Here is a 21,222-nt window from a genome sequence, read left to right as displayed (position 1 = left end):
ACCGTGGCCACCAAGCTGGCCTCTGCCCTCTGCAAGGTGATGGGCACCCAGCTGAAGGAATGTGCTGCCAGCAAGCCTCCACATGTGCGGGAAAACCTCTCCAAAATGCTGGGCTGGTGAAGGCGAGATGTTCTCCAGAAGGCTGAGGAAGCGCTGAGTTGGAAACCTCTGGATTTGCCTTTTGAGCTGTGCCAAAAATGACAAAATCCTAAGGAAGGGTGTGCATCTGCCCCACTCTCTCCATTGCCCTTCCTAGTCATGGCATGGGGGGCCTGAAGCAACTCCAGATGGAGGACAAGATGAAGGGCAGTCATGGCTCAGCCTCACACAGAGGTGAGGGGGGAGCTGGGCCAATCTCTGCTGGCAGGAAGGGTCTTGTGGCAGCCCAGAGAGGCTGTGCACATTGCCAGGGAACAGCTGTGCCCTGCATGTGCCCCTGCAATGAGCTGTGCTGCTGCCAGTGCCCCTGGAGCTGTGGGGCTGCTGAGCTGTGGGGCAGGCAGAGGAGCAGGAGGGTGCCTGTGCAGCTGAGCCATTCCTGGGGAGCACAGGGCTCTGGGCTCCCTGCTGTCCCAGGGCAGCCCAGAGGCCAGGCTGGGCCTGTGCCAGCTCTGGGCAAGTGGCTCAGGGTTTGCCCTGGCCTGCCTCAGTGTCTGCCAGCAGGAGCATGTTTCCCTGTGCAGCTGTTTACACATCTCCAGGAAATGTGTCCCATGAAATACAGAGCTTCAGATGCTTTAGGTTTGCATTGTGGCCTCTGTTAAACTTTGTGTCTCCATTTTGCAGATCTGGCTGGTTACAGTCTTACCGAGAAGTTGTCTCGGGACACTTCCGATGTTCTCTCACCCACAAAGTCCTTGTCTCTCATCCAGAAGAGCTCTCTATCCTCCAAGCTCAGGAAGAAGCTGCCGCCTGTATGGAGAGTGCTTGAAGAAAAGGATTGATGCGTTAGGCTTCATAGTTATAGATGTACATATGTTCTGATCTTTAGATGTAGTTTTGAATTAATGTGTTTTGATTCTGTCTTTAAGTTTTGATGACATGTCTTTAATTCTATATATTTCATTTTGATGATGAAAAAAAAGGAAATAAATAAACAAAATCGAAAAAACCAAGAGGAGAATGTGAGACCAGGACCTGCTGGCGTAGAGATTATGGGAGTGCAGCTCACTCAGTGTGCCAGTGTCTCACCACATCCTTTCCTCATTGGGCCTCTCCTCTTCCACTTTGGCCATGTTATCTTTGTGTCATTTGTGCTGCTCTTTGTTACTTAGCATTACAACAGTCACCTGTTGACCTGTTTGAGGGACAATGGATCCAAAAGATCCTGTATAATCAAAGGTTTTCTACCTAGGTGTGTTCTGTGCTCACCAAAGGCCTGAGCAAAGAAACCAAGAGAAGTGTGCCCAAATCCCAAAGCTTTTCTCCTTTGCAATCTCCCACAGATCTGGCTCACAGGTGTCTTCAATCACAATTCCATAGGTAAGAAGAGGTCATGTATTTCACTGGGAAATGATGCACTGCTTTGGCAAAGTCACCTGTATGTATATTTATCCGGGACAGCAGTGCAGCTGTGTTGTTTGCACCTTGTTTGCAGAAGGATGAGTGCCCTGGGAGGCCAATAACAAGTGACAAGGGCTCCTCAAATCTGCACTGCAGCCTGGGTGCCATTCAGCCCAGAGCTAGGGGATCATTTGTTCCCGTGGATCAGTGCTTGCCAGTGGAATGAATTCCTGCACAGCTGGAAGAAGCAATTCTGGATTCAGCTCCAGCTCTTGGTGGGCAGCATGATCATTGACAATGCTGCCCTTCCAGAAATTATTCTGCAGTTTCCTTTCATAGTCATTTGAAGCTTTTAAACTTCACATTTCAATTTGCTTTGCATTAGGGTAAAACACTTCTGGGCCCAGTGCAAGCTGTAACCTTTTGACAGGAAAGTCCTCATGGTTGCCAGCTTCTGATGTTACACAATGTCACCTGGCTGCCTGTGTTTGCTTAGCTCTGGGTCTAGTCCCGGCCTAGCAAAGCCCAGGCAGGGTGGAACGTTGCAGGGAAAACTGGTCCATGAGCTTATGGGGTTGCCATCAGCAGCAGAGTCAATGTGCCCTTTGGGGACTTCTCTGGAGACAAAATTAGGGACCTACCCCATGCCACAATATTCTCTTAGATCTTTCTGAAATATCCTAGAAAAGGCTGTGAAACTTCACATCTCCTTGCACACCCACTGTTTGAAGAGGGGCATTTTTGTCCCTCCTCAAAGTCATTGCTCTTGCACACCAGAAACATGAACATCAACCAACAGGAATGATGCATGGTCCTGCTGCTGCTGCTCCAGAGCACTGGGCAGTGCAGACCTGGGTGTTACCAATATGAGCACTTAATTAGCATTTCATGCTCCTTCAAGCTGTCCAGATCTCAGGGCTTTTTGTTTCAAAGCAGCCACTGCACCATCTCTAGAGAAGAACAGGAAATGGGAAACAGAGACTGCCAGCCTTGCAGGGGTGTGAGAGAAAACCTGACGTGTCTGCATCAAAAGATGAATGGGAAGAGTGTAATTGCCAAAGCAAATGCTTTGTTAGGATAGCAGAAGCAGTTCTTTACTGCATGCTTGCATGAAGATCATTTGGAATCTCCTTTTTGTGTCTCATGCAGAAAAGGAGCTCTTAATAATACCACGCTACATAAACCAGATTGGGATGTAGCTCTGTAGTGGTTCACAATGAAGCAGACGGCCTGCTTTGTCACTGCCAGCCCTGCTGAGCCTGCGAGGGACCATAGTGTATCCCATGCCTGTTTTGCCTCCAAGCAGAGCTTGGTTTTCCTCATTAGTGTGAAGTAATTACAAGAGTAATAAAATGGACAATTAGACTGGCCGCTTTGGAGGATACGCTCATGCTTTGGCATGTCAGTCCTGTACCTCATGCACCCAAGGCTTGTTACTCATCATGAAATATTTTAACAAAAAACCTCCGCTCTCATGTTACATCTGAATAAAACTGCATCAGATCATCAAGAATTCTGCTGACAGGAACAAGACAAGAGCCTTCCGACACTCACTTGCAGCTGTCCCGGATTGCTGCAGCCCTTTGTGCAAAGCTGCTGCAGACAGAGTGTTTGGAGTTGGTTTGGGCCTTTATGAAAGATCTGTGGAGCAGTGTGCAGGGCTCTCCTGGCAGGAAACTGTTTGTCCAAGCCCAGGGACACGGTGCCGGCAGGAGCGGAGCGGCCCCGCTCCCAGCCCGAGAGTCTGTGGGCTGAGCCACGCCGGGGAGACAAGGCAGCGAGGGGCTCCAGCCCAGCTGCTTCACTGCCCTGCCCGCTCCATGGAGCTCTGCCGTGGGAGAAAGCCGACACCGGATGAGTCCCCGAGCTTCCATCAGCTGCTGGAACTGCTCCGTGACAGCTCCTGTTCTTCCGAGAGAGACCCCGGCGCCTTCTTGGAACGCGTGTCATGGGGGGATTCTGTTTGATAATAAACTGTTGGGGGTTTTCCACTTCCATCCATTAGTAATAATTTCCCATTGCTGGAAAGGGATTGCAGGAACACTTTAGAGGAGACGACTTATTGCACAGTATCCTGTTTGAAGTTGTCTCAAACTGTGTGAGACAGATGGCTTCACACAGGAGCATCCCCAAGGCTGCTGAGGGGAAGGCACAGAGGAAGACAAACCCAGTATTTCTGAGGGAACTCCTTGACACCAAACCAACCTGAGTTGTCAAACAGCAGACCTGATGTTTCGAGACATGGGCCACAGGGGAAACCTTTCAGTGTGTTTGGTCCAGGCTGGGCTATGCTTGAGGAAAAGGTGTGTCAGTGTGTTGGATAATACTCTTTTCTTGACCTAGAGATGGGGCAACTGAGAGGTGTTTTAAAAACTTCTATTCCATTTTCAGTCTCATGAGAAGGGTGAGACAATACAGATGTTATCATTCACGCCATCACAATCAGAAGCCAACTACTTCCTAAATATTTTACATTATAAGCGTTTCTTGGTCTATCAGCCTTTTGCCATGCCATGTTGTAGATGCCTTAAAGCCAATTATTTAAAACTACTCTTTGTGGGTCCCACTACAATGCATCTTTCATAGCTCTGTTTTTCCAAAATCTTATTTGCAAGGCCATCTTTTGAAACTTTTTTCCAGCTGCATTTCTCTCTCAACAATATCTGTCCTATTCCATGGAAATTTTTAAGTTAGCATTTCTTGTCTCAAGATTTATATACAGATTCATACTTTGTGGGCCTTCTATTAGGCTCTAAAAACTTTCTACAAATCCATTTCCCACATCAGTGGACTTGGCTCCTTCTCTCCTCATTGTGCCTGGCAAGCACAGGAGCCCAGAGCTCCTGCAGAACCCATCCCAGCACTCAGTGGGAGCAAACTTGTGTCCAGTCCTCACCCGGAGCTGCGGTGCCCAGCATTCCACCACTCTGGAATGAGGAACTGTTCCTGCTCTTTCAGAAGGAGCTAAGGAGCTTTGGCCTTCAGATCAATTGTCTGCAGGCTCCTGCAGTGCCTGGTGCTGCTCCCTTGCCAGCGGCACCCCAGGCCAGGGGGGCACATCTGGGCTGCTGTGTCTGGCTCTGGGGCTCCCTGTTCTGGGCAGTGAGGAGGAGCTGCAGAGGCTCTGCAGGACTGACAGGATGGGCTTTGGGGCTGGCAGGAGAAGCTGAGGGTCCTGGGCTGCTGGAGCTTCTGAAGAGGAGGCCTAGAGCTCCTCCTGCAACTGGTCCAAGGGTAGTTCCAGAGAATCCCAGAATTAGCAAGGTTGGAAAAGATCTTGGAGATCATCAAGTCCAGCCTGTGCCCTGAAACCGCCTTGTCTCCCCTGAGCCTCCTCTTCTCCAGGATAAACAACCCCAGCTCCCTCAGCTGCTCCTCACAGGACTTGTGCTCCACACCCCTCCCCAGCCTTGCTACCCTTCTCTGGACACGCTCCAGCCACTCCATGTCCTAAATTGGGGGCCCAGAAGTGGACACAGCACTCAAGGTGCTGCCCAAGCAGTGCTGAGCACAGGGGAAGAATCCCTGCCCTGCTCCTGCTGGCCACACCATTCCTGAGCCAGGCCAGGAGCCATTGGCCTCCTTGGCCACCTGGGCACACTGCTGGCTCATGTCCAGCCTGCTGTCCATCAGTGTCCCCACGTCCCTTTCTGCCTGGCTGCTGTCCAGCCCCTCTGGCACCTTGCTAAAGGAGGGAGGCAGGGAGGGAACGGGTCCAGATCCAGTCCTTCCTGAAATGTGGTGTTTGCTGGCACTGCCAGTTCCCAGATCTTGATATTTCCCTATTCTGGTACAGCCCAAGTCCAGCAACTTGCTGGCAAAGAATTCCAAAACCAAGCAAAGACCTGGTACCTACAGCAACCCGATCTCGGGTTTGCTGACACCACCAGTACCCAGATCAGGAATGTTTCAGATGCTTGCACAGCCTAATTCCAGCAGTTTGCTGGCATAGAAAATTAGCATCTGGAAATTTCTCAGTGCCAGCAAAACCTAAATGCAGCAATTTTCTGGCAAAGAAAGCCAGAACCCAGCAGCTTCCCGGTGCTGCCACCAGCACCACCCAGATCTGGTGTTTGCTGCACAAGCGCCCCGATCTTGAAATTTCCCTGTCCTGGCACAGCCCAAGTCCAGCAATTTGCTGGCACAGAAAGCCAAAATCCGGCAATTTCCTGATGCCAATACAGGTGCCCAGACCTGGTGTTTGCTGCCACTGCCAGTGCTCACATCTGGATATTTCCCTGTTCTGGCAGAGCCAAGTCCAGCAATTTTCTGGTCAAGAAAGCCAAAATGTGGCAATTCCCTGCTACTGTCATTGGCAATGCCAAGATCCGGTGTTTGCTGGCACCACCAGTGCCCAGATGCGGGAATTGCCCGGTGCCAGCACAGCCCAAGTCTAGTGATTTCTGGCAAAGAAAGCCAAAACCTTGCAAATACCTGGTACCTACAGCAACCCAGTCTTGTGTTTGCTGACACCACAAGTGCCCAGATCCAGAATTTTTCAGGTTCCTGCACAGCATAATTCCAGCAATATGCTGGCACTGAAAGTTAGCATTTGGCAATTTCCTGGTGCTGGCACATTCCCTACCCAGATCTGGTGTGCACTGGCACTGCCAGTGCCCACATCTGGCAATTTCCCTCTTCTGGCACCACCCGTGTCCAGAATTTGTTGGCAAAGTAAGCTAAAACCTGTCAATTTCCCCTTGCCAGCACTGCACAATCTGGAGTTTGCTGGCCGCAGGATCCCAAGAAAGAAGGAAGGAAAGAAGGAAGACAAAGAGGAAGGCATCCAGATACAGTCCTGCCTGGAGCCTGGAGCCTGAAATGGGCTGTTTGCTGCCACTGCCAGTGCCCAGATCTGGAAATTTCCCTATTCTGGCACAGCCCAAGTGCAGCAATTTGCTGGCACAGAAATCCAAAACCTGTGGCAGCTTCCTCTTACTGGCTCTGGCACCACCCACATCTTGCGTTTCATGTAACCAGAACCCAGATTTGGAAATTTCTCAGTGCCAGCAGAGCACAAATCCAGCAGATTTCTATCACTGGCAACGACATCACCTAGATCTGGTGTTTGCTGGCAACGCCAGTGCCCAGATCTGAAAACTTCCTAGTGCTGGCACAGCCCAAGTCCAGCGATTTGCTGGCACAGAAAGCCAAAATTTGGAAATCTGCAGGTTCTGGCTCCAGCACCATCCAGCTCTGGTGTTAGCTGAGACCACCAGTGCTCAGACTTGGAAACTTCCTGATGCCTTCACAGCCCATGTCTAGCAATTGTTTTTTAGCTAGCTGGGGCAGGGAAGTTCCTTGGACTGTGACTTTCTTTTTTCTTGGAACTGTTTACACCTGCTCTGGACTGAAAACCCAGAAAAACACCGGCAGCAGCAGCTCACACCTGTGGCCCCCCGAGCTCTGGGACGCTGCATTCCAGCACCAGAGGGACTTAGAAGAGACCGAGGGAGCCAACTACAACCCACAAAAAGGACCTTCTGAATTTGCCATCTCTTCAGCACTGTCCGAGGTTTTATTTAATATTATTCATTTTTCATGCTTGTGAATACTTTACTTGTTAAACAAACTGGGGTTTTTAACTTTTCTCAAGGGAAGTCTTTTCCTGAACTAGTCGGGGAGGGGACGCTTGAACTTGCTTTCTAGATGGACCCCTTTTGGAGATTTCCTCCCAAAATTTGCCCTAAACCAGAACAGTCACAATGAAAACTTCACATGTGGCATAATTCCCTGATGGAAAATCTTGCAACAGAAACTTGACCTCGTTCTCCATGAGAGGTTCTTGGGGAGAGCAGACAGGAGGAGATTCCTGGAAAACTGAAACAGCTTTCCAGAAGTAAAATGAAAATGAAAGAAACAATCTAAGATGTTTTCCCTTATCTATTTCTATGCTCCCCTTTTTCATGTTGCATCCCAGTAATTCCAGATGCATCTCATCTCTAAGATCGATGACGTAGTGATTTTTAGACACTAAAATACCATGAGCCACACACAGTTTTCCTTCCCCTGTTTTTACTGCAAAGCAACACTGGAGATGTAAGTGCAGTGCTGGGCTCAGGTAGGAATCCTACCCCAAGGGAAGGTGGCCCGACAGTGTTTGATCCTCAGCAAGGACAATGCACAGCAGCGAGCGAGGGGATCACTGTGCCAGCGTGCAGGAGTCAGGGCTCTGCATTTGGGCTCAGCGCTGCAAAGTTCCCGTGTTTGGGCAGACGGAGGGGCTGTCCCCGGGGCGCGCGGGGCTCGAACGTGGGGCTCGTGGGGCGAGCGGGGAACGGACACGGGGACGAACGGCCCCGGTGCTTCAGTTGCAGCGGCGGCAGCGGCGGCAGCAGCAGCGGCGACAGCAGCAGCAGCAAACAGATAGTTTTAAGCACTCTTTCTATTTCTCTTTTTCTTTCTCTTCTTCTTTCTCTTTCTCTCCCTTTCCCGCTGTCGGGCACCCTTCTCTCGGGGTCCCTTGTCCGGCGTCCCTCTCCTCTCCCCTCCTCCCTCCCCCCTGCAGGGCAGGGCCATGCCCCCGGCCCGCCCCCGGCCCCGGGCGGGGCTGCCCCGTGCCCGGCCCCGGCCGTCCCGCCGCGGTCTCGCCTCCGCCCGGCTCTGGGTGTACTGGCGGTGGCGCTGCTGGGCGGGCATCAGTGCCTGGGGCTGGGGCGGCATCGCCGCCCTTCGGCTCCGCCTGGCCCGAGCCCGGCCCCGGACCCGACCTCGGCCCCGGCCCCGGCCACAGCCCCGGCGCCGGCCCCGGCCCCGGCTTCTCCCGGGGCCCGCGGAGCACACACGCGGCGCGGCCGCTCCCGCCGCCTCCACTGCGGCTTCCCCGGCCCGAGCTCCGCCGCTCGGCAGCGCGGCCGCCGGCCCCGAGCCTCCCGTGCCGCGTTCCTGGGAGCGAACGCCTGGGCATGGCCGGCCCGGGGCGGGTGAGGGGCGCTCGGGGGCCGTTGCTGGACCCGGGCCGAGCGCTGACAGCCGCGTCCCGCCCGCAGGGACGGCGCAGGAGGCCCTGCAGGAGCGGTACCGGCTGGGATCGCTGCTGGGGCGCGGCGGCTTCGGCAGAGTCTTCGCGGCCACGCGGCTCTCGGACGGCGCCCCGGTGAGCGGCGGGGCCGGCGGCGGGCGCAGGAGGAGGAGGGGATGCAGGAGGAGGAGGGCGGAGAGCGGAGGATGGGGCTCGCAGTACGGGCAGCGAGCTCACCCCGCTGCTGCCCTTGGCTTGCAGGTGGCCATCAAAAGGGTGCCACGGAACCGCGTCCGGCACTGGGGCGAGCTGGTGAGTGAGCGGGGCCAGCAGCCGGGGCTGCCGGCCGGGGATGAGCCGGGGCCCGGCACGGTGGGAGCCGCCAGGACGCCCCGAGGGAGAGCGGGCGTGGGGCCAGCGCAGGGCGCAGAGCATCCCGGGCTGGCTGAGGGCTTCCCCAGACCCGGCACGGCATCGGCCCCACTGACGGCGTCGTGCTCCTTCCGCAGCCCGACGGCACCAGCGCACCCCTGGAGGTTGTGCTGCTGACCAAGGTGTCTACTGGCTTCCCCGGTGTGGTCCAGCTGCTGGAGTGGCTCGAGCTCCCCAACTGCATCGTGATGGTGCTGGAGCGGCCAGAGCAGTGTCAGGACCTGCAGCGTTTCATTCGGGCACGGCGGTTCCTGCCCGAGGAGGAGGCGCGGGAGCTGTTCCGCCAGGTGCTGGAGGCCGTGCGGCACTGCACCAGCTGCGGGGTCCTGCACAGGGACATCAAGCCAGAGAACATCCTGGTTGACCTGGACACCGGGCAGGCCAAACTGATTGACTTTGGCTGTGGCACCTACCTGCAGGACACAGTCTACACTCACTTTGCAGGTGAGCCTACACAGGGCTGTGCTCCCGCTGCTGACATCTCATGGCCCAACATCTCCCAGCCCAAGCTGGCTGTGGCAGCGGGGATTCTCCCTTTTGCTGCCAGTCAGGGCACTGAATCTTCAGCTGAGTTACTTTAGAGCAGGGCTGGGTGGGCAGCCATCTTCCAGCCCTGCAGGCAGCCTTTGCCAGCCACTCTGCCCAGGACTGGGGCTTGGCTGGGGCAGCCAGCCCGACCAAACCCCCCGTGGGTGGGGGTAGCAGAGAGGGAGGGCGGAACCTGTGCCCCAGCCACTTTGGTGTGCAGATGAGAGGAAGGGCTTGGACTGCTCCACTCGCCCTGTTTGCCTTGGCTTCATAATATTTTTGGGGCAATGCAGGCAGGGAGGATATGGGCAGGTTTTTTCCCCAGCATGGAGTGGGTTTTTCCTTTGCATGTCATGGTTGAGCCTAGCCAGGGCTGCCCTCTTCCAGCACCAGAGGCTTCTTTTCCAACCCTAACTTTGTGCACAAGTCCCAGGTGCTGGCGAGAGGGCAGTGGTCACCCTGTGTGCCCCTGATGCAGCCCCCGCAGGTGCAGGGATGCTGGGGCCAGGCTCTGGGAGAAGCAGCATCCCCCTGATGAACTCCATCTGTATTCCATAGGAACACTGTCGTACAGCCCCCCGGAATGGAACGACTTTGGCTGGTACCATGGCGAGGCAGCAACGGTCTGGTCCCTGGGCATCCTGCTGCACCAGATGGTCTGCGGGGAGCACCCTTTCAGGAGGGGCCAGAACCTCAGCTGGGGCCAGCTCCCGCTGCCACAACGGCTCTCTCAAGGTGGATCCTCTTGTCTGGGCACGGGGGGAATGCCAGTGCTGGGAGCCAGCAGCAGGCTCGTGGGCATCCCGCTCTGGCAGCTGCTGAGGAGGTGGCACATGTCCTGCTCTCCTCCAAAACAGGGAATTGATGGGAAAGTTTAGGCCCAGCTCTGAGCACATCCAGCATGGCCTGGGCATGGGAATAGTGGGGCAAAGCAGACAGGAGCCTTCTCTGGCTGACCTTCAGTTTCTGCTTTTTCTCCCCAGAGTGCAAAGACCTGATCAGGTGGTGTTTATCCGTGAACTCCTTGGACAGACCCACACTGGAAGACCTGTTCTGTGATCCTTGGATGTGGGATATTCCTCTGCCATAGAAGAAGGGAGAGAGCCACAGGCACACTTTGATCCAGAGCCCTGGTAAGTTCCTACTCCACATGTGCCTTGGCAGTCAGAAGCAAAGGAACCCAGAGTTTTTTGTGCTGCCAGTGTCACAGCACCGGGGTCATGGGATGGGAACACGCAGCCCTTGTGCTGGAGCTGAGCTGCTCTGCCCAGCACTGGTGGCCGCCATCCCAGCTGGTTTTGCTTGTCCTGGTTCCCTGACAGCTGGGGCCCTGGGCAGAGCCCTGAGAGCCTGGTCTGCCCCCAGGGAAGGAGAAGGAGCCCCTGGAGAAGCTGTACCGGGTGGGGATGATGCTGCTGCTGCTGCTGCTGGAGACAGCGAGGGTGACATCAGTAATGACAAGCTCTTCTCAGCCTGGCCACGGGAGGCTGAAGGTGATGGACTTTGATTCTGGCACCTTCTTCAAAGCCAAACTCCACAGGGAATTTGCAGGTGAGTCCCCACCCAGGGAAATTCTGCCAGATTTGGGCATTGCCCAGCATGGCGGGGAACCAAAGGCTCCCCCTTTGCTGGGGCAGATGCAACTCATTCTTCAGTGGCTGCCCAGCTGCTTTTGGCAGGGCTGGGAGGATGGGCTGGGGTGGGTACGAAATGGGAGTGGGCTCCTGGCCCTGCCAACAGCCCCAGCACCCACCGTGCCCCGGGCTGGGGCTGGGGCAGCCAGCCCGACACAAACAAAGCCCATGGTGGGAGCAGAGGTGGGACTCCAGAACCTGTGCACAGCTGCTTTGCTGTGCAGGCAAGGAAGGGCTGGGCTGCTCCACTGCCCTTGTTTGCTTTGGGGTCACCGTGATTTTGGGGGGGCAGTGCAGGGGGGAAGAGAGAAAGTGTGGGTTTCTCACAGCCATGGCTGGGTTTTTCCCTACCATGTAGGGGTTGGGCCTTCCTCAAGGGCCTGACAGAGATAAGAGTTTTTACCGTTTTTCTTTTTTTCCCTTTTTGTCTCTAAACTCTTTTCAATAATGTGTTTTTTGTTATTCCAGAGGAAGCATTCGAGGTGGTCCAGTGTGGATGGGGAAGTGCTTGGGAGCAGCTGTGGCGTGGATGGGCCGTGCCCTTGAAGAAGGCTGAGGACATCGTTTGGGAGCAGCTTTTCTTGCAGCCGTGGCTGGCGTGAGGTGGGTCCCTGTGTGCTTGGCAGGGTGGTATCAGAGCTTTTGGGAGCTGGCAGCGAGCACAGGAGCATCCTGCTCTGGGCAGCTGCTGAGGGCTGGATGTGCCCTGGCTGGCTGCAGGCTGGGCACATGTGCTGCCCTCCTGCTCTGTGCCAAAGGCAGCAGGGATGGGCAGCTCTGGGCACAGCTCTGGGCACAGCCAGCATGGCCTGGGCACCGCAGGCCTTGGCACAAGGGCACAGGAGCCCTCAGCTGACGGGCGGTTTCTGCTTTCTCTCCTTGCAGCCGGGCTCTGCGGCTGCTGAGGCTGCTCTGGGCTCTGCCAGGGCTCAGCTGGGCTCAGCCCTGGGCCCAGCTGGGCTGGCTCTGCCCTCACATTGCTCTGACAGCTCTGCATCAGACGAGCCCGTTGCGAGCACAGCGCCTGAGCTTTCTGCTTTGGCAGGTGAGTGAGACTCTGCTGCAGGCCCAGAGATTGCAGCTGGGGACACACATCCAACTGGCAAGGACCCAAACTCTCCACAGTAGCAGCTGAACACCTGGATCTGCACAGGGTGTTTTGTCTGTCCCATTCTTCCTTCTTTATTGGCTGGAATTGTGCAATTGCACTTTCTTCCTCCTCTGGCAGTGCCACGAGTGGGCCAAAGCTGGCGAGTGGGCCGTGCTCCTGAGGCAGTGCAGTCTGGAGCTGGTGGATGGAGAATTGCCCTTCTGCACTTCCAAACCAGAGCAAAAAGCCGTAAGTGGGACTTTGTGACTCTAAGAAACTCCTGGCAGTTTCAAAGGGAATGTGCAGCTCATTCGCAGGGTGAGAAGGAAGGTCATCTTCTAAAGGATTTGGGCTTTGACAGAGTTTCCATTCCCAGTCCTGCTTGGAGCTGGAAGGGCACAAAGCAATTTCCTCTTGCTTCGAGCACAATTTCAAATACCAGTGTTGGGAAAAAAGCCCAAAATCTTTTAAGAGGCTGCTGAGGTCAGTAAGATGGATCCATGCCATCAGCACATTTACAATGTAAAGAACTGAGTTCTCTTCTGAAAAAGATCATTTACCTCTTAATGCAAAGAATGTATCTTTGCATTTATGTTTTGGTTTTTTCACTAACATTGTGTTATGTTTTTTCACTAACACTTGGATTTTATTCTTATCTTTTACAATTTACCTATTTTTTTCCTTTTTCCTTTTTTTTCCCTCTAAATCGAAAACATGTCCTACAAAAGGAATGTCCTTTGCTCCTGGTTCCCATGTGGAGCAGCTCCCTTCCTGCTGGCTGAGCTGCTCAGGCAGAGCCCAGCAGCTCCTGGCCCTGCAGGGCTGAGGCTTTTCCCCGTTGCTGGGCACAGACTGATGGAGCAGCACTGCTGAACTCGAGCACACAGAGGGACCAGCAGCAGCTGCCTTTGGCCACCTGGGGCTCCAAGGCCCAAACTCTGAGCAGCCAGGGCTGGAAGAGACTGGCAGCATCTGATCCCTGACTCTGGGCAGACAGGGCTGCACAAATGACCCCACAGCAGCAGCAGCAGCACATGGAGCTGACTTTGAGCACAGCCCCTGCCCCTCTTCCCTCCCGTGTGCAGCGGTGTCACAGCAGCCTGAGGCACCTGGGAGCCCCCAGGGCCAGCAGGGACTGGAGATGGCAGCCCTGGGCTCCTGGAGGCTGTGCAAGGAACGGAGCTGGGCACTCCCTGTGCATGGGGAGCTTCCAGATGGAAAAGGCTGCTGTGCCCAGGCAGCTGCAAGGGCACAGAAAGGAGGCTCTGGAGCACTGGATCTGTGCCAGTGCCACAGTCCTGGGCAGCAGCCAGCGAGCCCTGGGGGAACAGAGGGCACAGCAAGAGGGACAGAAGCAGGCAAGGGCAGAGACTGGAGAGAGCCAGGCCTGGGAGCAGGAACAGCTGCTCCATTGCACTCTTGGAGAAAGCTCTTGGCTGGTTCAAAGCACTGAAAGGTGTGAAGGGCAGAGAGGAGGCCACAGCAAACAATGCTCCTGTTTGCACAGCCTCCCCTCTCCGTGTCCCAGAAGGAATTGCATGGACTGTGTTCTTCTCTCTGAGCCGTCTCGTTCAGCATGAGCAGCTCAGCACCAGGAGCTGAAGGAGCTGAAGCCTCAGGCCACAGGAGCTGGGCAAGAGGGAACTTTTGGAGCAAAGGAATGCTGCTAAAATAGCCCCAGCTGAATGCAGTGGATAGAATCATGGAATCACAGAATCCTTTCTGTTGGAAAAGCCCTCTGAGCTCACCCAGTGCAGCCGGTCACCCAGCAGTGCCAAGCCCAGCACTAAACCACGTCCCTGAAGTGCCAAGGCCTGGACACCAGCCCTGAGTGAGGCCTGGACAGCAGGCCCTGAGCCAAAGGTGGCCTCTGGATGAACCTTCCAAGCAAAGGTTCTCTTTGTATCTGCTCCCTGATGAAATATGCATGGTCATTAGCCCTGTGATAGATGTAGCCACTCACTAGTGAAACATGTATTGACCTTTGTGTATTTAGAAGCCAGACAAGGCCATGAAATCTGACATCTGGCCTTGTTTGGGGCTGTATGGTCAAAGTCAGCTCCCTTGGTTCCTCCTTGAGCCCTGGCCAGGCTTTGGGAGGGACCCAAGAGGAGGATGAAAGCAGATGTTGCCACACTAGCAGTGCTGTCAGTTTGTTCATTCAGCACTGTCAGAGCTGGGCCCTCTCCCAGCGGGGTTGGAGCCTCACCTGGGGCTGGAGGCACCTGCAGGAATTCCCAGTGCCCAGGAGTGGCTCTGCAGCCCTTGGCTGTGACAGCTTCCCCAGCTGCTGTGTGGGTCTGGGGGATGGTAAAGGCTGAGGGTAAATGCTGCTGGATCTTTGTTAATCACTGCAGGCAATCTTTGGTGGGGATGCTTGGGTGCATTGCTGAGCTGCTCCTTTTGTGATTCTTTGCTGCTCTGAGCTGCAGGAAATGACACTGATTCCTTCAGCTGGAGTCTGTGTCTTTGGTGCTGACTTTGGCCACTGGTAAAACAAAACTGGCACAGTCTGGCCAGATGCCAACAAAATGTCACTTGTTCAGTGTCAATGTGAGGAATCAGTCCCATCAGAAATACCCAGCTGGGAAGCCCTTCCCTGGAGTTCCCTGGCTCTGGAGTGGGCTGAGGTTGGAGCCCTGTGGGAGTAGTGGGGCAGTCGGGTAAAAGAAGCTGCACCCCTGGATGGCTTCAAATGCATCCAATAATTGCATATGGAAAAGGAAAGAGTACATAGGAAACAGCACCTTCAGAAGGAACAATTATGGTTGGAATGCTCCCACATGGAGCAAGAGAAGAAGGTTTTAGTCTTGAGCTCAGATGCATTTGTGCAAGTGAAATATCTATATACATAATAATTATATATGTATTTATAGTATAATAAGACTTCAATATATCTATTTATATATATTTATTTATGTCTGTATCTATCTATATTTCTATATCACTATCTATGTATAAAATTATATAATAATGTGAAATAGTGCTGACAATACTAATTTGGTATCTTTGGCTGCTCAGGGATGTAACACTAAATACTCTACAGAACAGGATTGGCCAGGACCCTAATGTCAGTGGTCAACTTTGGGAGATTGTATACAATGAAAAAAGGAGGAAGGGAGGAAATTGGCTATTTTTGCAGGGTTTGCTGATACTGTGATGCAGAGTGCTTTGTCTGTTCCTGTGAAAAATACAGTGATTTTGCCTGCAGGGTTTTTCATGTACCAGATTATGCACAAGCTGCAGGATTGGTTGCATGGGTGAAGGGGTTGTTAAAAGAGCAGTTGGAAAAATGAGGAGATGGGAACCTTTGCCCATGGAGAACCCATCTCCCAGATGTGCTCCATGTCCTTCACAATGGCCCACTGGGGAAATGGAAACCCCCTGGCTGTGCACGGCTGCCCCCAGTTTGCAAATCCAACCATGGGCAGTGAGACTTGGGGTGCCTGGGAAATTGTTCTGGCTGTGATGGCCCCTGGCAGGGCCAGCCCAGAGGCTGCAGAGCTGGGCCTTCATGCATTGGAATTCATTAGGAAAAATTCAAAGCCAATGAGAGCTATCAATCCTGAAACAGGAATTCAGATTCCTTCAGGACACTTTGATTTGGTAACTGCTCCCTTGGAGCTTGGCCTTGCAAAGTGTTCCTGTCATGGCAGGAGGAAATGATGCAGAATATCAAGGAGAAATTACAGTAATTCTGTAAACAATAACAAACAAGATTGGATTGTTCAACCCCATGACAGGGTAGCACAATTACTGATTTTGCAATTTTAAGAACGATTGTGAAAACAGGAGATCCACCTCCAGTCACCACCATTTGTGCAGATAAAGGGTTTGGGGGCAGCAGCCCTAATAATGGAGCCAGAGTGTGGGTCCCGAGGCCAAAAGGCCCTCCCGAGGCAGCTGAAGGAGCAGCTCCTGGGAAAGACAACTCTGCGTCCTGAACCCTGGGCAGGAACAATGGGAATGTGTCCCTGCAGCCAAGGATTCTGTGTGAGAACAAGTAGATCTGCCAGGATATGGTTTTACACATCCTGCCAGACCAGATCTCCCTGTTTGCCCCAAGGGCCCCTTTGGAAAATGCTCTGATCCACCCGGCTCCACGGGAAAGCTGCTGTGACACTGAGGGACTTGCACAGCAATTCCATCCAGGAGCCTGGGTGCCCCTCAGGGACTGGGACCCGGCCCCTTCCAGCCAGAGGGGAAAGGGCCCCCCAAGCCTTGTTAGCCACAGACAGCATGGGAAAGCTGAACAGCAAAGGGCCTGGGGGCATTATTCTGGAATTAAAAAGGTGCCAGCTCCAGGCACAACAGAATTCTTGTTCCTAATTGGAATGAGATTGAGAAAAAAGAATGAAGAATGGTGTCACTAAAGTACTACTGATGTCTGTAAGGTGTACCTTGATAGTCAGCCAGAATCTTTGCCTGCCAAAAACACCTCTAGTGTTTCACCAAGGGATTGGTCATCAAAATGTAATAATGAGTTATGATGGATTGCTGAGCTTCTTTTGTAATTCTTTCCTAATGATGATGTGCTTTGCTGAGCTTATCGTTTTGTAAATCTTTGCAGCTGTGTATGATATAAATGACACAATTCCTTAAGTTGTTGTCTGTGTCTTTGGTAGTGACCCTGCCCACTGGTGAAACAGGGCCCTCTCTTGCCTAAGTGTTCCCTGAGAAGGCAAAAGCCCTCCCTCCAAAATTCCCCCCTTCCTCCTTGTTCCCCCCCTTCATACCCTGAGCATGATGTGCTCTGCTCTGGGCTATGCCCGGGCTCAGTTGGGGTCTCCTGTCCTGGCTGTGTCCCCTGCCCAGCTCCCCTGCAGCCCCAGCCCCTCCCCAGCGTGGCTGGACGAGGGGCAGGACAGGCCTTGGCTGTGCTGCAGCTCAGCAAGAACAAAACCATCTCTGCGTGCTCAGCGCTGTGCTCAGCACCCGGCCCAGCAGTGTCTCAGTGCCAGGGGCTGTGCCCTCAGTCCCTGCCGGGGGTTTCCATGGCAACTGCCAGGCCAGGTGACCCAGGTGTCCCCCCAGTGCCGGTTGCCATGGAAACAGTGCCCAGCCCTGCCCCTTTCTGTCTGGCTGACCTGGCCTTTGGCCCTGGCAGTGCCGGTGGCTGCTGGTTCCTGGTGCCAGAGCGGCCAGCGCGGCACAGGGCAGGTGGCCATGGCACAGCCCCCAGCAAGGGATCCCCTCTGGCTCTGGGCACTGACACCAGCCCTGAGCAAGGGACCAGGGCAGCTTTCCATGGCCACCAACCATCACAACGGGTCCGGGCATTGGTTGCCATTGCACCAAACCATGGAACGGGTCCCTGTGGCCATTGCCATGGCACCTGGTGGCACCAACGAGTGTCACTGCAATTGTACCTGGAACAGCCCTGGCACCGCTTTGTCCCAGGGTTGCCATGGCAGCTGAGGGCAGCAACAGCTGGGGCTCTGCAAGGGCCCTGGGGCAGACGGGAAGGAGCAGCAGAGCAGGGGCTGATCCATCCCCAAGGTGCTGGACAGCCCAGGGCAGCGTCCCAGAGCGTCCTGATGTAGCTGCCAACAACATCCCCCCTCTGCAGCCCTGGCCTCTCCCCCAGCTCACACAGGTGCCCCATCCTTGCACGCACAGACACGGCAGCACTGGCTCAGCAGCCCCTGTTTGCATTGCACACAGCAGGGGGAGCACCCCCATGCTGTTGCTGTGGGGACATGAACCTGAGGGAGCACAAATGCCATCAGCCCCTGGGGCCAGCAAGGGCTGGGGGACACCAGGGAAACCACTCAGCTTTGTCCTGGCCTCTGCAGTCAGCCAGAAAGTTTGTTCCCATCAGCTGGGAGTTTCCTGTCCCACTGCAGACGCTGTTGCTCAGAGCCAGGGCTGCCTGGCAGCCACCCCCAAACTGCCCTGAGCATTTCCTTGGCTTCACCTTTGCTTTCTTTCCTCTTCCTGATACAAATGTCTTCCCATTGCCCACCCCTGTTCCCTCCCCTGCAAACAGCCCATCCCTGCTTGCCCTTTCCTCTCTGGCCCCACTCCCCATTGCAGTTCCTGACTTGGCCCCATGGGAACGTCCCTTGGGCAGCAGGATCATCCTGCAAGTGCTGCAGGAATTGTCTGCAGGCTCCTGCAGCGCCTGGTGCTGTTCCCTTGCCAGAGGCACCCCAGGCCAGGGGGGCACATCTGGGCTGCTGTGTCTGGCTCTGGGGCTCCCTGTTCTGGGCAGTGAGGAGGAGCTGCAGAGGCTCTGCAGGACTGACAGGACGGGCTTTGGGGCTGGCAGGAGAAGCTGAGGGACCTGGGCTGCTGGAGCTTCTGAAGAGGAGGCCCAGGGCTCCTCCTGCAACTGCTCCAAGGGTGGCTTCAGAGAATCCCAGAATCAGCAAGGGTGGAAGAGACCATGGAGATCATAAAGTCCAACCTGTGCCCTGACACTACCTTGTCTCCCGTGGGCCTCCTCTTCTCCAGGATAAACAACCCCAGCTCCCTCAGCTGCTATTTACAGCTCTTGTGTTCCAGCTCCATCACCAGCCTTGCTGCCCTTCTCTGGACACACTCCAGCCCCTCCATGTCCTTCCTAAATTGAGGGGCCCAGACTTGGACACAGCACTCGAGGCGCTGCCCAAGCAGTGCTGAGCACAGGGGAAGAATCCCTGCCCTGCTCCTGCTGGCCACACCATTCCTGATCCAGGCCAGGAGCCACTGGCCATCTTGGCCACCTTGGCACTCTGCTGGCTCATGTCCAGCCTGCTGTCCATCAGTCCCTGCAGGTCCCTTTCTGCCTGGCTGCTCTCCAGACACTCTGTCCCCAGCCTGTAGCGCTGCAGGGGTTGTTGTGGCCAAAGTGCAGGACCGGCACTTGGACTTGTTAAACCTCACCTTGTTGGATTTGGGCCCTGGATCCAGCCTGTCCAGGGCCCTCTGCAGAGCTCTCGTACCCTGCAGCAGATCAACATTCACACCCAGCTTGGTGTCATCTGCAAATATGGTAATTTTCTATTTTTTTTAACACATGTGGTAATTATTTACCCAAAATCATTAACATATTTTCCCTCCCCTTAACCCATGTGTTCTTCTGTCCTGGGGGTCTCTCTGGTAGTCCCTGGTGCTTGTGGACCCCAATGTTCCCATGGGCCTGGCTGAGCTGGCAGGACACTGAGGCTGCTGAACTTCTAGTTCCCCTTCTCACACAATGGGCATTGTGTGGTTTCCACAGGCCTGGGGCTTTGGAGAACAAACTCCAGGTGTCAGCTCAGCTGGTGGAGACAATTTATCATCTGCTAATATGAGGTCACAGAGTGGGCTGTGACATCACAGAGTGGGTTATGTGAGGTCATTGAGAAGCGATGACATCACAGGCATCCTATGTGACATCACAGAGCCAGCTGTGACATCACAGGGCAGGGGTCTGAAATCACAGAGCAGATTCTGACATCACAGAGTTGGCTGTGACATCAGAGACCAGCTGTGTGACATTAGAGAATGGGCTGTGACATCACAGAGGGGCTGTGTGACATCCCAGCAGGGCTGTGTCAGGTCACTGGGTTGGTCACTCTGCCCCAGCTCCCCCTCACAGTTTCTCCCAACAAGTCCAATGCTGTCCATGCCCAGCGTGGTCCCTGTCCCCCAGGATCCCCCCGGCCCACCTGGAGCCACAGCCTCCACCAAAGGATGTTCCACAGGATCCACCCCAGAGCCTGACAGGGGAAAAGGGGCCAGGGCTGTGTGACCAGGACATCAAGGACGGGGATTATCCAGGTCACTGTGGCCAGGTTTGGGTTCCCCAGGGCAGAAAAGATGTCTGGCAGCTGGAGCAGGGTCTGGGAAGGGCCTCCAAGGTGGGGCTGGAGCCCTTGGGCTGTGAGCAGAGGCTGAGGGAGTTGGGCTTGTCCAGCCTGGAGCAGGGAAGGCTGAGGGGCTCCTCATGCCAGCCTGGCAGTGCCAGCGAGGAGGGGATGGAGAACACAGAGCCAGGCTCTTCACCGGGGAGCCTGGTGGGAGACAAAAGCCAATGAGTGGGAGGGGAAAGAGGGGAGATCAGGCAGGGCATGAGGAGATGAAATGAGTCAGGTTGGTTTCAGCATTTCCTTAACACCAAGAGCAGCCTGACCTCCCCTCTCTATCCACCACTGACAGCTTTGCAAATCAGGAATTGTTTGAGCTGTTTTGCCCCCACTCCAGGATGGACATCCTGATACAAGAACTTAATTCTGTTTGTATCTATCACAGAACCATGTTTGTCTAAAATTAATTTTAGTATGGAAATCACCTGTGGATCATGCACTCATCAGACGCTGCTGGGACATTGCACATGGCTCAGGGAAGAGCATGATTGTTATTAAATTGTGTCCTGTTCAATTGTGGTCTGTTGGCCATGAAGAGAAACTTTCTGTGCCTCTGAGTCTCACCAGTTCCTGACCCCCAAACGACACAAACCTGATGAGTTGTGCTTCCCACTCCAGTGGTGGCACTTGGACCTCCCTCCATCCCCAGAGCAGAGCTCTCTTGTCCCAGAAAGTCCCTGGTAATGCAGGGACGAAGGAAACAGGACAGGCTGGGGGATCAGGGGCAGGGCACAGCCAGGGATTTGGGGTGGTTGTGAGCCCAGGGCAGGACCCAGCCCTTGGCCTTGGTGATCCTCATCCAGCTGTCCTGGGCCCATGGATGGCTCCAGCCTGGCCAGATCCCTCCCCAGGAGAGCTTCCCACCCTCCAGCACAGCCACACTCCCACCCAGCTTGGGCTCACCTGGGAACTGACTGAGGGTGCCCTTGATGGCCTTGTTCAGATCAGCAATAAAGAGATTGAAATGACCTGGCCAAAATCCTGAGCCCTGGGGACACCCCTGGATGTGACTCCATTCCTCAGCTGCTCTGAGTGCCAGGGGTTGGATGAGGGAAATGGTGGGGATGTGTTTCAGGAATGCCAAGGGCCAAGGCCTGAGCCCCAGCCCCTGGCCAGGCAGATCCTGTCCCTCCCTCCTTGCTCAGGGCTCTTCCCGGGATGGGCACTGGCATGTGGGCATGTGCAATGCCAAGGGCAGGAGCATGGGGCGGCCCCTGCCAGGCTGCTGAGCAGGGACGAGGA

The 21,222-nt window shown here is 54.8% G+C and overlaps 1 protein-coding gene across 1 annotated transcript; it reads left to right on the top strand.

Annotated features, from left to right (window-relative positions):
- The first annotated feature begins 263 nt into the window (after positions 1 to 263).
- LOC131562119 (serine/threonine-protein kinase pim-1-like) lies at positions 264 to 10,514 on the top strand. Its single transcript, XM_058811691.1, has 7 exons — positions 264 to 333; positions 787 to 914; positions 8,012 to 8,599; positions 8,726 to 8,776; positions 8,974 to 9,340; positions 9,983 to 10,159; positions 10,408 to 10,514. The coding sequence occupies exons 1-7, from the start codon at positions 264 to 266 to the stop codon at positions 10,512 to 10,514; spliced, it is 1,488 nt and encodes a 495-aa protein (XP_058667674.1).
- The last annotated feature ends 10,708 nt before the right edge of the window (positions 10,515 to 21,222 follow it).

The sequence above is a fragment of the Ammospiza caudacuta genome, chromosome 10 (genome assembly GCF_027887145.1).
Source record: "Ammospiza caudacuta isolate bAmmCau1 chromosome 10, bAmmCau1.pri, whole genome shotgun sequence".
NCBI lineage: Eukaryota > Metazoa > Chordata > Aves > Passeriformes > Passerellidae > Ammospiza > Ammospiza caudacuta.
The sequence above is the reverse complement of the archived record's forward strand: the minus strand, read 5'-3'. Positions and strand labels throughout refer to the sequence as shown.